At 38.1% G+C, this 16,193-nt stretch overlaps 1 protein-coding gene across 5 annotated transcripts in view; it reads left to right on the top strand.

Moving 5' to 3' along the window:
- The window catches only part of LOC110458360, a 69,369-nt gene that overhangs the window by 18,570 nt on the left and 34,606 nt on the right, over nucleotides 1-16,193 (top strand). For all 5 annotated transcript variants that reach the window (XM_021510023.1, XM_021510018.1, XM_021510019.1 and 2 more), the window contains exons 3-4: nucleotides 6,736-10,503; nucleotides 11,867-11,959. In XM_021510023.1, the coding sequence (XP_021365698.1) occupies nucleotides 6,736-10,503; nucleotides 11,867-11,959 (3,861 nt within the window). The remainder of the gene's footprint in view (nucleotides 1-6,735; nucleotides 10,504-11,866; nucleotides 11,960-16,193) is intronic.

Below are 16,193 nucleotides of genomic sequence, written 5' to 3'. Positions count from 1 at the left end.
GGGTTAGAGAGGTTTTATTCTATACAATTACACGAGGTATAAAAATCGTTAAATTGTTTAAATATCATTTCAACATCTCCCGACCGTGGAGTCTGGCGTCGCCGGTTGTTTGCACTGAATTCATGCCTTCTTATGTATACGCATATACAATATAGGTCGAGGTGAACAGCCTATGTACGAGGCTAACTGTAGCATCACCTACGGCTTTGTATGGGATCTTTATATATGTCACCGACAAATATTGATCGGTTTACATACGGACGAAAACGTGAATTTCTTTGTCATAGCAAATGTTTGCGTACGACTCGACCTGCAAAATATGTGGCGGAAAACTGACCGATTTATTGTTGTAATAGTGCAAGATGCATGGGAATTGAATTTCATACCAGATTTGTCTGATTTCATATTCATTTTAGTCTTATAAATGGCATGTCAGTGCTATCGAGAAACCACACAGCGCATAGCAATGATGATTTACATTATTCATCTGCGCAAATGTTCTAGGTCGTTGACCGGAAGTGACTACTTTTAATCTGGGTGATTGACCACTTCAGACAGTCGAACTTGACCTTTCGCTTGGCGAGTGTCCAGCTAGCACGACTATAAACACACTTGTCGATAAATGTAGCCGGCGCACCTGTCTTTGTTAAAGTAACGCTGCCGACCGTACAACTGATTATCTTCTCAAAGCCGCGATGTGTAAATAGGAAATTCCTCGTGACGTGTGTTATATTGTTATTTTTTTACACGAAATACTGTACAATCCGGACTAGGCCTCGATTTCCAGACGCTTTGAGATAAAGTAAGTACGCCAAAGTGTGTCGGCATTTTTTCAGAAATTCTTGTGCATTTCGAAACGATCTAGAAAAATAAGAACACACAATAACACCCATTCGAATAATGTGTTTTAAAACATTAGTTGAACACGTGGGAAACTTCCATTTTTTGCTCATCTGGCACAAACTCCCTGTAGGAATTGTGCTATTGCACGAACTCCGTCACAAAAAGTTTGCTCTAAAAAGACTTCTTCTTAATAACTACGGTACCAAGAACCATATGTAACTTGCTACACTCGGCATTTATTAAGCTTTTCTGCTATTACACAACAATTGTTTTGATATTCAAATATTGATGTATAGATGATTTCGATCCTGAATTTTAATATCGATTTACACTAAGTGCCCAAGATACTTTCCTACCTATCGACAATAACAGAACATGATCGGGAAAAACATAATCATTCTGCAGCTAAACATAACTACGGTGTCTGTACGTATCAGAATGAGGCTTAATTGACTCGGCCTTACAGACTATTTTAGGGCGACAAAAAGATCCATTTATCACTTCAGCAATGATTTGAAACATGATACTGTATATATCTGAATCAGATCACGTGCTAACGTTTCGCACCGATTATTCATATTATGCATACACGATTAAATTGAAATCTCAAGATTGCGATTTAGTAAGACAATGTTACAATGCTAGTAGTATCTTTCATTTCATTTCAGAATATTTTATTGTACTGATCTTATGTACAAAAGGAACTGGGCAACAGACATAGCCTATATAAGCCCTCTCCTTACAAATATAACAGTATATACATATCATATAAATGTTACTTTTACAGGTGTTTCTTTTAAGCATTAAAATAAGAGATTATTTGTACTTCGAATTTGATTTGACAATACATATTTCAAATATCACAATTGTTATAAAAGAGATTATTTTACAAAGTTATTAGAGAATCTAATAAAAACGTCTAGTGTCTCTAGTAGTATCTAGATACGTAATACAGGTAATATGTGTATCAGCCACAGTTATACTATATCTTCTCCACAATAAAATGGCATCGAGTTGTTATTTCATTTTTATAGTAATTCAAGAGGAAAATTGTCCTTGTTCCGAAATGCTTACTGCCTCATGCATTGTCAGCATCACAATCGGAACTCCTCGGCCGATTCGATCATCTTCGATGGAATACATCACTGAAGCCGGCGCCATACGAACGCGTCTGGAAGCTTCACATAAACAAACTCGGAACCTTGTTGTGTTTACCCTGCATCAAGGAATGTAAAGTCAGCTTAGCTGTGAACATGAGGATATCAAAATACACAACGTGATGTTATGTAATGCTCATTTGCGTGATAGTTTATTCCCGGAAGCAACTAAAATACTAAAACATTAACCAACACGTCATCATAAAAGTCTGGGTTCCGGAAACATCACGCATTTGATGAGACAAAAACTGTTAACGTTTATTGAAACTCGAAGTAATTGGCGGGGACATAGCCTCTATAAGATGCAAGCATGTATGCTGAAAAATACATGCTCAGCGTTTTAAGTCGTTCAGGTGTACTTGCATTGCATATGTTAAAATTACGGTAAGTCCGACCCTAGTAATATCCAGTAGATTAGATTACTCACTTTTGGCTTTAATGTTGAGCATGCATCCAGGTGAGGAAGGCAATGGGTACTGTCCCCAGGCCGTCACGAACTCTCAGATTGTAATTAGTAGGTCATAATGACGACGAAATGGTACATACCGAGCAAGAAATGTCTCAACCTTTAACGACTGTTAGATAGCATCTGGCGAGATAAAAAGTTTTATTTTTCAATTCGTTGCTTAAAATCTCATATGAAATGTGTACTCATAGAAGAATCTACACAGATAACGCGACCCAGTTAGGGAATTGGTGCACGTGCTACGGATAATACTGAAAACACGTGTTAGGGATGTAAATAGCTTTAGAAGTTAATGACCCCTAGCGGGAGGTATATACCAACGCTGGTATACGACTTCCGGTGAAGAATATGTCATAAGCAGTTACATAAGATCCACACGCGCAGACCTCGTATATATAACTAGTATGATATATGGGGCAAAGAAGTAATTCCAACATTGTGAACAAGTTAATGTTGTCAAATTTTCGAAGCGAACTAGTACTAGAATGATATAGATATACTAGTTTAAAAAATGTGTAATATCTTAAACCTATCGTATCAAAAGCATTCTGAAAATGCGTCACTACCATATGATGTGTCACTTTCGGGTGTAAGAGTAAAAGCGGTGCCTGGAACGTGATATACATTTAATATTGCATTTTTTCCGTTTCATATTATACGTTAGTCGCGGGTGTAGGCGTGGGTCGTCAATACTTTATAGATGTACGAGTGATATACATGTGAAAAAATACCCGGAAATCGTATGCAGCCTATAGTATTCATGTATATGCACATCTGAGTTGTTGTGTTAGACAACTTCCGCTTTTCGGCTCTATAAAAAACTGTGTGTCTGTGCTTATCCGGTATAACGCTCTACTGTACTGGATTAAATACGCGTTCTTCAGCCTCGTTTCCGGGGATCAGTAACGTAAATAGATACTCATTTCTATGATGCGAAATAGTGCGAAAGTGTCAACCTTCCCGGATGTAACGTGTAGGCCGGGAATCGGATCACTCGCCATTGTAGAGTGTTCATTGACATTTGACTTTTTGTTTCGGATAATGATTTGTGTAGTAACATGAGTGTTGTACGTGCTATACTTATAGTACATGTGTATAAATACATTACACATCAGATGCAGTGGCGATACAAAATCGGTCAGAGGATAAATTCGGTCAGGGAAATAGCGTAGTTATACCAAACCCACTGGATGACGTAATTATAAATAGTCCAGATTGTTAAAATAGGAATAACAATGCTAAGGGGCATTGGAAGTAGTCCCATCAAAGTGTGGCTCCGTCTAATCTCCACTTTCTTTAATTTACATATAATGTCCCCCTCTTATTTTTTCATATTGACTAAATTTGCTGAAAATGGCATGGTGCTTTCATCTTCCAGGATTTTTTTCCTGTTAAAACATTATGATTAATATCAATTATGGTAAAATTGAGTCTAGGATAGTAATGAAATAATTGATTGTAATTACCCGTATTTCGAAATGAAAATGTTTGTTATTATCAAACTATTGTGGACCTCATTTAGAAAAAGATTTGGTTTTACTATCCGAGCTTTCGCTACTAAGAGCGAATATACATTTCTTCTCCGATACCCGATTTGATTTATTTGTAATTTTCAAATTCTTTGCAGGTATAATTTGTAGTGTGGTTCAATAAGTACAACACTGTCCCGATTTTCGATTTTCAAATGAAACATTGAACAACTGACGTATCGCCAGGAAAAGTGTACTGGACATATATATTTCCTTTTGTTACAATAGCCTCTTTGGAAATTATATTGGTTGAAAAATCGATATCGTAATTATTAACGGTTCTCTTTTAACGTGTCGCCAAACATTTTGTTTTATGGGCCATACGTATTTATTGATTTGAAGTTAGACTATGCATTTAATGTATTGAAGTCACTATCTATTACAGTTTAATATAAGTAAATATTAACTATTCTTATCAAGGACATTTGCGTGTTTGTATAGACTTGTGAACAAATGATTGGCGGCAATTCTTTACCGGAGCTGGCGTGCGTCATGTTCGATCTGAACTCGAGGCTTCAAGCCTTGTCGTTTTCTCGCTTCTGTATAGTAATATTTTCAAACGCCATTTTATTTGTGCTTAAAACCATGTTTATTATCACTGGAAGCTATCATCAATTCTTATCACAGTATATTTAATGATGTAATATAGTAACATTATGTTTTGTTGGTTAACTCCTTCATCCCTGAAGTCACATTTGAACTCTTCCAATTCAAAGGTGGGAATAGTTCATTGTGTATTGTATTGTATTGTTTATTCCCTTTCAGCCTTACGGCCCATAAGCATTACAGCATAATACAGAGTAATTAATGTGTACATGTACAATAAGGGTGTCGAAAACATTACACAAATATTGAATAACATGTAACATAACCTACATTGTACAAGACAAGCTGATTTGATAGATGGCGGACAGTTGTACGCACATGAGAATACAAATGACAAAAGAAAAGTATTAATGAGATGATTAATTGAAGTAATGTACATGATTGAAAGATTGGAAGAATCTCAATCAAATGAAGTAAGAAGTAATCAGTTTTTATCTGGAGATAAAAAGAAAAAGCATGCACATGATAATTAAACAATGCACATTATGTCGAGCGTAATAGTAAACTTGATTGTAAATATTTACCTAAATGACAAAGTTCTTTCCTATTACGAACTGCTAGCAACTGTACAAGTTTATAGGACGACGGACGGTTCCAATAATATTTTTTGATAATTTTTTTACGTAAAGTTGCGTATAGAGGACAAATTAAAATGAAATGAAATTCATCTTCTATTTGATTTTGGTTACAATGTAGACAAATTCTATGGGCCCTTGGGGTATTACAATATCTGCCTTCTTCTATGCGTAAACGATGGGATGACATTCGAAACTTGTAAATAAGCCTAAGATAAACGACAGGAATTGATTTTGTTAAATAATATTAAATATTGTGAAATTTGAAGGGTGAATGAGTTGAGACACGCACTACTTTTCGTGACGTAAACGACGCGAGGTCGACTGTTTACGAATGTAAGTAAAGTCGACACGCCAGACCTACAGCTCACGCGTCAGGAAGCAAATTCCCTGTGTGTCTGTTACGTAATTGTATTGTCAATACATCGCGAGGTTGTCCGCAACTTAATCTACGTTTACTTGGCCAGATGCTATACACGTATTCACTTTAAATTCATACATACTACGTAAAGGATATACGCCGAAAACTGTCTGAGGCTTATATCGTACTTAAAACACACACACTCTTTGTGTTAATATTGGACAGTTTCAATATTTGTTCAGTTTGTGCAATCAACCACGAAGGCTGTTGATACAATGACGGACAGTGGTGTCCTTTAGCATACTTTGCATGCTTTTGTACAAGTGCAAGCATTACAGGTGGGTGAAATATGTCCGAGTAGAATTTAGTCACGTTTGAATAATTTTGAGCATCAGCATTCAGTATTGAAATGGATTAAATTCAAATAATGTGATTGGTTTTTCTGGGCTTATATCTGTGAGAGAATGAAATGAAAGAATTAAACCACACAATTAAAGTGAGATTCAAGATTTCAACACCATCTCCAAAATATTTTTATCAAAGATATATCACAGCTACATGTGTATATATCTGGGATTATACACGAATATCTCAAGGGATGATACGAAAGAAATTTTGTGCACATAAATTGTGGGAAAAACGCAAGATTTCAACTGCCCTCAACTCCAAAGTGTTATTGCCAAAATTAAGAATTCAAAGGAAATTACAATTAATGCTGGAGATGTGTCTCTCAGTAAAGTGTTTGGATATGTATGCATCTATATGGATGTTTCATGTAAAAAGAGTGTTCGGTGATTCAAACCTTCTTTCAAGGAAAAAATATAGTGCATGGGAAATCTGACTATGGGAATATAAATACCGGATATACTTTAAGAATGTTGATATTTAATGTCTGTTACATTTAATAAATATTTATTATCACATTTATTCTATTACTATGTTTTCCATTGTATAGCATAATTATGTGCTCATTCAAAAGCTTACCTTTAGTTGTCCAATATGTTACCTGTAGCTGTCCAATAAGTGGATTATTTTGTGTACTTATTGGACAGCTACATGTAACTTATTGGACAGCTACAGGTAACTTATTGGACGGCTACAGGTGATGCCTATGAATTCTGTTGGATATAGTACGCAAATTAGAATGGATGACATCACAGCTGTGTTTTAATAATGAATATACATTTATATTTTTCAGATGTTTAAAGAAATTAAAACGAATGGCATGTCTGGAGGTGGCGAGTGGACCTCTTCCGGTACTCCTCGGCCCGCAATGAAATCTCTGAGGACGCTTGTACTTTCGGAACACATGGACGGGGAGCAACTGGAGGAAATTATTGCAGCAACCCCTCTGGATTTATCGGTGTTTAGTGTGCAAACAAAACCGACTCGTAATGCGGAGAGTCCTTTAGATTTATCGTTAAAAACTAGAAAAAGAACGGCTGATTCCACGGATGAAAATCATATACAATTGTGTGTGTTTACGGGATCAAAGCGAGTTTGTCAAGGGGTCGCAGGAACCCCGGAACCACTTGATAGAGAATTTCCTTCCCGACCTAGTTTATCTGAATACGAAGATACACATAGTGGAAATCAAGGTGCTCTATTTAAACGACAACTAAGTTCTGGGTTTGATGCTAAACCAACCGTGATCAAAAATGGATTTTCACTTGACAAAGGTTCCACTCCTCCACATAGTCAGGAACATCAATATCATTATTATCAACAGAAACAACATCAGCAACAGCAGCAGCAACACCAACAACATTTACAACAGTTAAAAATGCGTCAGCAATCCTTACAGTCACCTCAGCAGGATCTGTCGCCTCAACAGTTACTGTCTCAGAAGCACCAGCTAGAGCAGCAACGACAACAACAGTTGGGACAACAGATGCAACTCGCTCAACAACAACAACAACAACAACAACAACAACAACAGCATCAACAACAACAACAACTTTTATCAAAACATCACCAGTTGTCCCCACAACAGCAGTTGTCAAAACACCACCAGTTATCGCAACAACATCTGTCGTCACAGCAATCGTTGTCACCACAGCAATCGTTGTCATCACAGCAACAGCAGATTTCATTACAACAGCAGTTAATCAAACAACAACAACTGACACCTCAACAACAGCTGTCCCAACATCACCAGCAAAAGTTGAAACAACAACAGCAGCAACAACAGAAGCTGCAACAGCAACAACAACTTCATGGGTTTCAAAATCACTCCCAATATAACAAGCATGACCATCAACATAAAGCGATGAGTCAAACAACACAACAGGAGCAAATTCATTCGAACACCTTTTTCCAACAGGAGCTGAAACAACGCCAACTACAGCGACAACATCATCTACATCATCATCAACAACAACAACAACGACAGTCACGTGACGATATTGTTCACGAGAGGTATATGCAGCCCAAACTATCTGAAAAGGCATCCACTGCTTTGACAGGGTACGCCCCACATCGACCCAGAAAACAGGACATACAACCAGGCCAGCAGGCTCTCCCTGGCTATGCAATATGTGATAACACAAGAGCAGCTAACTCCTCACAGCACACGGACACGAGTAAACTCTTTTATAGTAAACAGGTGGAGTCACGTGGTTCTATTAGTCAACCATTCACTGTTAAGCATAGCGCAATGGACGCTGCCGGGTTTTCAAACGAGCTACAAAAAACATCAATACAGAAACAAACAAATGCTACATATTCCACAAGTGCTGGTCATTCCGGATTGACCAGCCTCTCCGTTAGCACCAATGGTCATTCGGGTGGTACAGTGCTCGCTGGCTCTATTGGTCATTCTGGTTATTCCAACCACACCGGTCAGTCCGGCCGGACAACTGTATCCGGTTTCGGTCCGTCCAATAGCCTTCAGTATTACAACATGAGCGGGGGAACTATGTCCCGGCGACATTCCCCACATTTTGAAGCCATTCAACGATGTAGTCCCGACAGCACAATGTCTACGAATTCCCCAAAACAATTCCATAGCGACACGGAAACGTATAATGACAGATTAAAACAGCAAAGGGCCATGATGACTGCTGACCCATCGCGACGGCTGGAGCAGGGCGCAGGGTTCACTTCCCACCTGACCCCTACATCACATACATTCGCCGAGCCCCACTCGCCCGCTGGAACTACCAACGGGCCGATGTACTCGCGCGAGAGTTCCCCGGGAGTTCTGTCGCGAGGCTCGCCTTCATCGTACAGAGGACATTCACCTTCCGCCCTGCGCCAACACTCTGTGCAGTCAAAGACAGGGTCACGCGGTAGCTCGCCCTCTGGTGGCCGTAATGTATTACCGTATTTATCCCACTCGCTGAGTCCCCTTGTGCATAGTGCCATGTCCTCACCTGTTGTCCCAATGTCTCGTGCCACTGAGAGATCCATAATTAAGGGCACGAGCGGTGTGTGTACAGCGCCATCTAGCGACAATCAAGGTATTCATTCCAACAAAAATGTCTGTGATAGTAAAATCAGTGTACAGCATTCGGTTTTTAAACATTCTTCAGTGCAGCGCACTGCTCCAGATCGTGTCCCGTCTGATGGCGCTGCCGCAAAGCCGTCCGATACCATGGATCAAATCGTTAGGATCAAGGAGGAAAAACCTTTTCCCGTCCCGAAGCAAGTACCAACATATAGGAGTGTCTTAAATAATGAGAAAGCTTTACAAACTGATATCAAAAAGGAAAAATATGTCAAATGCCAAACAGTGACAGGTAACACCGATGACGTCCGCAAGGCGGAAGAGCCCGAAATTGAGAAATATACATATCCACTTACAATAGCTATTCCTGGGAGCGCAGCAGCAACTTCAACTAATCAGTCCAGCCAATCAACTGCCAAGGAAAACAAACCATCTGAAACTGTGATAGTGAAAGCTCCAAGACCATATTCGAAGAAACAGATCATCATGAATGCTGTTAACAATGACGAATGTTTGAAAAAAATCGTAAACATCGTCACTCCCCCAAGGCCTAAACCTACCCCCTATGTCACATCGGACCAACATCATCAGAATTGTTTTCAAAATCCTTCTCCTACGTTCCCCGAGTCCCCTAAGATGCCCACTCTGAGCCCCCAGCAGAAGTTGTCGCCTGCCATGGTATCGCCTCTCATAGGCGAACCGCCTACCCTCGACCCACCAGACGTGTCATCACAGCGATTGCGTTTAGACTCAAAGATTTCAATGTTACGAAAATTTTCTCTTGGAGGAATAAGTGATAAGTCAGAAAGTCGTTTAGAGGATAATAGTGGTTTTGGTGATGGAGATAGCCGTTCATGTCGTGGTGATCATTCCTTAATGGGAGGTAACTCCTTCAGTAAATGGAATTCTGTGTATAGTAAAAACATCCCCGTAGCCAACGTATCGCCGATGGTGCACGGCCATAGCACAACGTCATCAAAAACAAAAGTTGACGTCACTAGACCGGAGTCATGTGACCATTTTAAATGTGACATCGATCCAAATAAGCCCGTTGACCAGAAACCGTCCAGTATCAGTGTCAGTGAAACGTTTGGTGATATCAAGTTTGACGAGCGTTTTATTGACGACGATTTGCTAGTGTTAGATAAAAATGACGTTTCGACTTTTTCAAGATCACGTAACATGATGAAAAGTTTAAATCGACAGAAGCAATTATCAGATGAACAGACAAACGAGCGTAAAACTGTGATATCCGACTGTCCTGTCCAGTCTGACGTGGATGAGGAAGACTTAATCCACGAGCGGAAATATTGTACATCTCGATCACAATCGGCGGACAAGTCTCGATCATCCTCGGCCGACAAATCACGGTCGTCCTCGGCCGACAAGACTCGATCTCTGCTAGCGGAAATCGCCAATTCTGACGGCTATGTGGCGGAGTCCAAGGTCAAGGCCAAGACTGATGACCTCTTAACCGATGACCCGGCAACACTTGGTCGGGAGGAGAGAGCTTTATTGGTAAGTTTTATGTAAATACAGAAGACTAGATCCACGCAAGGCTGTTATTCAAGAAATCACAAAAAAATCCGTTCAAAGGTTATACGCAAATAGTCTTTAAAAGTGTACTTAGTCGTGTATTTGTTACTAACAACAACTAGCTTGACGCGTTTCCGGAAAACGGAATGCATCGATCATTTGCTCTGATAAAAGCGGAAACTTTCCCGAGAACACTAGAAGGCTGACCTATTTTTATTCACTTTTAAAATCTATACAACAAATATTTTAAGTTTCTGAAATATGTAGGACATATTTTTTTCTTTTGACGACATAACAATTGTTGGTTAATTTAGTATATCGATACAATGTACATTCAAATCTATGCTCATCTTATCTTCCAAAGGCGACCGGAAATAACCAATGAAGAAGTAGTAGCTATAGAGACAGACCCTTTCAATATCTATATTTTTGGGGGCGTTTCCGGTATATCATTATTTTTTCCCTATTATTGTCTGTTGCGATTTGGATGAGGTTTCTTACTGTACAAAACAAATGTAAAAAAAATAAAATTTGTGTTATTGCTTTATGTAAAATCAGCTATCGATATTTGTAGCATCATATTCCTGTTAAGTGTTTGCCGTGATGTGTTGAAACAGATGCAGGCTACATTTCCGATAAACAGCAATACAGATTGTTTATTTCTGCTAGCAAAACCAGAACGCAAGGTCTACCGCTGGAACGTTCGTCAAAAGTCTGGTTTATGGGAAAAAAATGAAATTTGATAGCTGTTTTATAAGTCGTATAAGCGTTTATTGGTAAATGGTGGGTCAATATGAGTTCAGATTAGATGTACTCTTGTTTAAGTTACGCATGGGAAAATCATTAGCAAGCGGTATCGTGCGGTGAAAGCACGCTTCACGAGATTCTCGCTGAGCAGTCGTTTACAGCCCAATCCAACCTGCGTCATCAATCTCCAAACATGGCGCTGTGTGGGCGGGGTCCCTGACCACAGAAGCATGCTTATTGTTTTGTTGACAGTACTTCCAGGTTTCATTAGAAGTATTCATGTTCCTCTCAATCTCCATTCCAACCCCACACAACAACAGCGAAATTGGCCAAAACAATCCGGAATTATAATGCTTATTTTTGACATGCAATTTTTTGCTACCATTATCAAACTTAACCTCAAATTGGGAAAACGTGATTTTGATGAAAAGCATTTATTAAAATGTAACATCTATCACCAAATCGTTTTGGTAGTACTTGACTTGCTATGACAGAAATATGAATAATATTTGTGTTCTTTGTATTGACTGCACTACAGACTACCACTATTGATTTGAACGTCATTTTATCTATTGAAAAAAAGTCGTTTCGGTTACAGAGAGCTATAAAACGGTTTGAGGAAATGGAAGAGAGACCCGACCTACCCCCGTCATCTCCTAAACCCACGAAACAATCTAACACTAAACTCAAGGTAAGTAAAATCAAACAACAGACTCAAGGACCTCGCGTACTAATATTCCATTTATTCTTGTCAGTTAATCCACAGCCACCAGTTATTCAAGGTGCAGCAGAATGTTTGTTTTTTACCCCAAATGTATGTTGCAATCCTAAAAACGTTAAGAGAATGAAAGACATTCCTCATAGTTTCATTGTATTTAATCAACATCGTTTTGGGTCTTTCAAACAATTTCAATAAATATCAGAATATTCTTATACGCACAGAAACACGTCTGTTGCAACAGCGACAATTGATTACACAGCCAGTCTATTTCCGCGGGAATCGTGGCATATACTTGATGTATCTATGGCAACAAGCTAGCGACATACACAAACCCAAATAGTACCATGGAGACAATACTTAGAAACACTATGGAATAATAGTTAATTGCATTTCAATATATTAGGTACAACATTGCGTGGGTGCATATTTTACCTCGGTTGTACTATTTTCGTGTATTCCTCGTCCTTTTTTGGTGACGTCACCAATTGTATATTATTGGGAAATAATTAACATAGGACACAAGGTTAATCTAGGCACTGTGCAAAGCAAATGATATTTCATACTTATAAATACATATTAAATAACCAACAAAAATACATTAAGAAGATAATTAACATTGAAATTTATGATAAAACGTAGTCAAAAAACATGTTATTCTCGGTCAATTGTATGTTATGATAATTTGACCTTAACTCATTCACCCCTGAAGACACATTTGAACCCTTCCAACTCCAAGGTTCAAATAGTTCATTATGAAATTTCAGGGATGAATGAGTTAATGTGCTGCTAATTCGAAACATAGGAAATAAACTAGCGTCCATTATAGCAAAATAATGCTTGTTTAGCAACATCGGTAAACCTCGTGTCTTTTATAACATCTCAAAATTAGTTAACTTTTGGTAGATAGATATAATAACAAACCTTAAAACTTCACTGAAGAAATATCAATTCTGACCTTACAGTCGGCAAACACCTTCAATTAACGAGCATAGTCGTTAGGCCGGCATACACAGACGACTGACAATCGAAATCTTACAGCCGACAGACACAGACGACTGACAATCTAAATCTTACTGTCGACAGACACAGACGACTGACAATCTAAAACTTACTGTCGGCAGACACAGACGACAGACAATCTAAATCTTACTGTAGGCAGACACAGACGACAGACAATCAAAATCTTACAGTCGACACACACAGACGACTGACAATCTAAATAATAATGTAGGCAGACACAGACGACTGACAATTTAAGCTTACTATTGTTAACACGTAAGAATGTCAATTTTAATCGTACTGTTGGCAGACACGAACGACAGACAATCTAAATCTGACTGTCTGCAGACACAGTTTATGTATTAGATCATAAACATGTTTATTGAAGTCTACCAATATCAAAATGGGACACGTATTTATATATCATTACTGAATATTTTTACATAATAATTACATATAACCTATTCAAATAATCTAATATAACAGGTGAGTGTCCTCTGTCCTCGCCTCCGTCTACTCCGTATCACTCTTAGTTCTGCTTTCCCCATACTCTTGCTCTGCTCTCGAGACTTCGTGCGTGCGTGCGAGCGAGATTCCGGGGAAAGCGAGATTAAGTCAAATACTGCGAGGATAATCTCTTCTTCTAACATTGAAGTTTCTTTTGCCAGTTTTTTGCTTTACTGCTTTTTGCAGGTTTCTAAATATTCTATTATTGTCTTCTATAGACATATCTTCATAAACAGAACACATCTATGGCTATTCCACTTTAATCGTTCAGTTTGTTGCTTGCTAAAGGGACATCTGGAGACGTAGGTGACACGTATATAGTGTTTTGACATTAGACATGCAATACCAACATTCATTATCCGTTCTGACGCGTCAAGACGAATGATGGATGGCGAATAGCCGTGACATCTTAGAAAGAACTAAAACAACTTATGTATGTAAAGTGTTTTAATTTACTTTTATAAAAAAATAAAGAATTATGCAAATATGTTGTCCATATTAATACACGCTCCCACTAATTAATTATACCATATGTTGTTCATCTTAACTACGGCCTTTGATAATTAGTCTAGTTTAAACATATTTTATTTGAACAATTCAAAAGGAATTGGACACAAGTTATTACAACTTCAAAACATCCTCTTCCATTAAACAATTATATAATTGCATCAATAATGCAATGGGCATCATGCTATTTACAATAATATTTAAACATGATAAAACCCATATATATACATAGATGGAAATCGATATCATTTACATACCAGTACCAACTTCAGTGACTTTTACATGATGTACAATTACAGTTTCAATAATTTGGCAAAGTGATGTCGTAATGATACCAGCATTGACAGAGGACTAGTTGCTAAATGATGTATTATGTAGGTATATCAGAATAACTGACGAAATATGAAATTGTTGGGACTAGTAAAATGTATAGATATAATATAAACACTAAATTCAGCTTATGAAATCAAACTTCCTTAGACAATGTCCTCTTTGCCAATTAACGTCTCTGTTCCCAAAGGAGTCGATTGTAGAAAAGCGGACCAAGGAGTTGGCATGCAGCTTAAAAAAAGTCTATTTATGTATGCAATTTTCACGACATGATACACTTTTATGTCAATTCAACTGTATACATCGGTTACATACGTTGGTTTTGGTTACACGGGCAGTTCAAGGTTAGAAATAATTTCAAAAGCGTAAGTACCTTATTTTACGTGCCGCACGTGCGACGCTGTCTATTTGGATACTATATTTAGATTTTTTTTCCAAAACAAAAGCTAGTTTTGAGGGGAAATTTGACCAGGACCTCCCTTGGGTCCTATTAGAACTACGTAATTTTCTGCTTATATTTATCGTTTATCTCCAAAATATTACCAAACATAAGTATACCAAAGTGGCCTTTTCAGAGCAAAGTTACACCTGTTCCAGGGCCTACGTGATCCAAAGATTATTTCGCTTTCTACTTATAGTGGAACCACGTCCCAGAAATATCAAATTGACATAAAAATGTAAATTGGGTGATATCTATTTATGAGAAATGAATAAACATTTTTGGAATAACAATACATGAATATTTAACTAAACATTTCCCTGTCGCCGGTATGAATAAACCTTTAACGGAAAATATTCGTGTCTTCCGTCCAGCTGTTAGTGTAATCGGTCCATCAAACTGACGGAAACACCCGAAAGGTTTCCGAGCAAAGTGCATCGAATGACGGAAATGGTAACCATAAAAACACGACATTGTTCCCACAAGAAATGTCTGTTCATTATTTGTTTATAACAGTTTGTTTAATTTGTACCATGAATAACAAAAAAAACAAAAAAACACAAAGAATGATGAAATATAATTGTCCATGATGTTGTCAACGTATAATGTTTGTAAGCAGCCGGGGTTCGTAAATGTGAGATGTATTTCAGTCCATACATATTGCACATATATACGTACACGATGTGTCTAACTATACCCATCTGTTGCCATTTTAATGTTACCAGATTGCAGCATTCTGTCAGGATGAAATATTGATCGATGAAAAACCTGGGAAATTTCTGACTTCAATCGAAATTTGATAACGTTATGATTGCGTTGCTGCTGGAGTGACTAGTTGTAATCGAAATTTGCGGGAAATTGCAGATGTTTTGTTATTCATTCTTTATTTTTTTTTTGCAAATAAACTGTCGTCTGCTCTTGAATATTACCTTAACTGTCATAAATTGGCTATTGATCCAAACACGATTCAATGGAAATATTTGATGTTTATTTATCTCCAATTTGTTTTAGTTCTGGTTCGTTGTATATGGTACTACATACATGAAACATAAAAACATTAACTTTGTTTATTTAACAACAATAATGAAAGGAGTTTTATAACGTATACTAAACACTGTTGTTGGCATGCACACGCGGTCTAGTGTGGTAGGAAACCTGAGTAACCCGCAGACGACTCGCGTGGTCGGGCAGGTAACCCCATTTCTTTTCACGTCCGACCGGGGAATCGAACCACGGCCGTCTTGTTGAAAGGCGATGACGTTATCCGCTATGCCACCCAACCCTTCCAGTTAGTTAGGGATCATTCATGTTCTGCAACAGAGCATAACACGGGTGATATTGTCTGTGCTGTATGTATGAAACATGTTGCATAATCACACTGAACCCAGTGTAGGATTTCAGGTGGGGCCGTATACGTAACAG

The sequence above is a fragment of the Mizuhopecten yessoensis genome, unplaced genomic scaffold, assembly GCF_002113885.1.
Source record: "Mizuhopecten yessoensis strain PY_sf001 unplaced genomic scaffold, ASM211388v2 scaffold9561, whole genome shotgun sequence".
NCBI classification, from domain to species: Eukaryota; Metazoa; Mollusca; class Bivalvia; order Pectinida; family Pectinidae; genus Mizuhopecten; species Mizuhopecten yessoensis.
The sequence above is the reverse complement of the archived record's forward strand: the minus strand, read 5'-3'. Positions and strand labels throughout refer to the sequence as shown.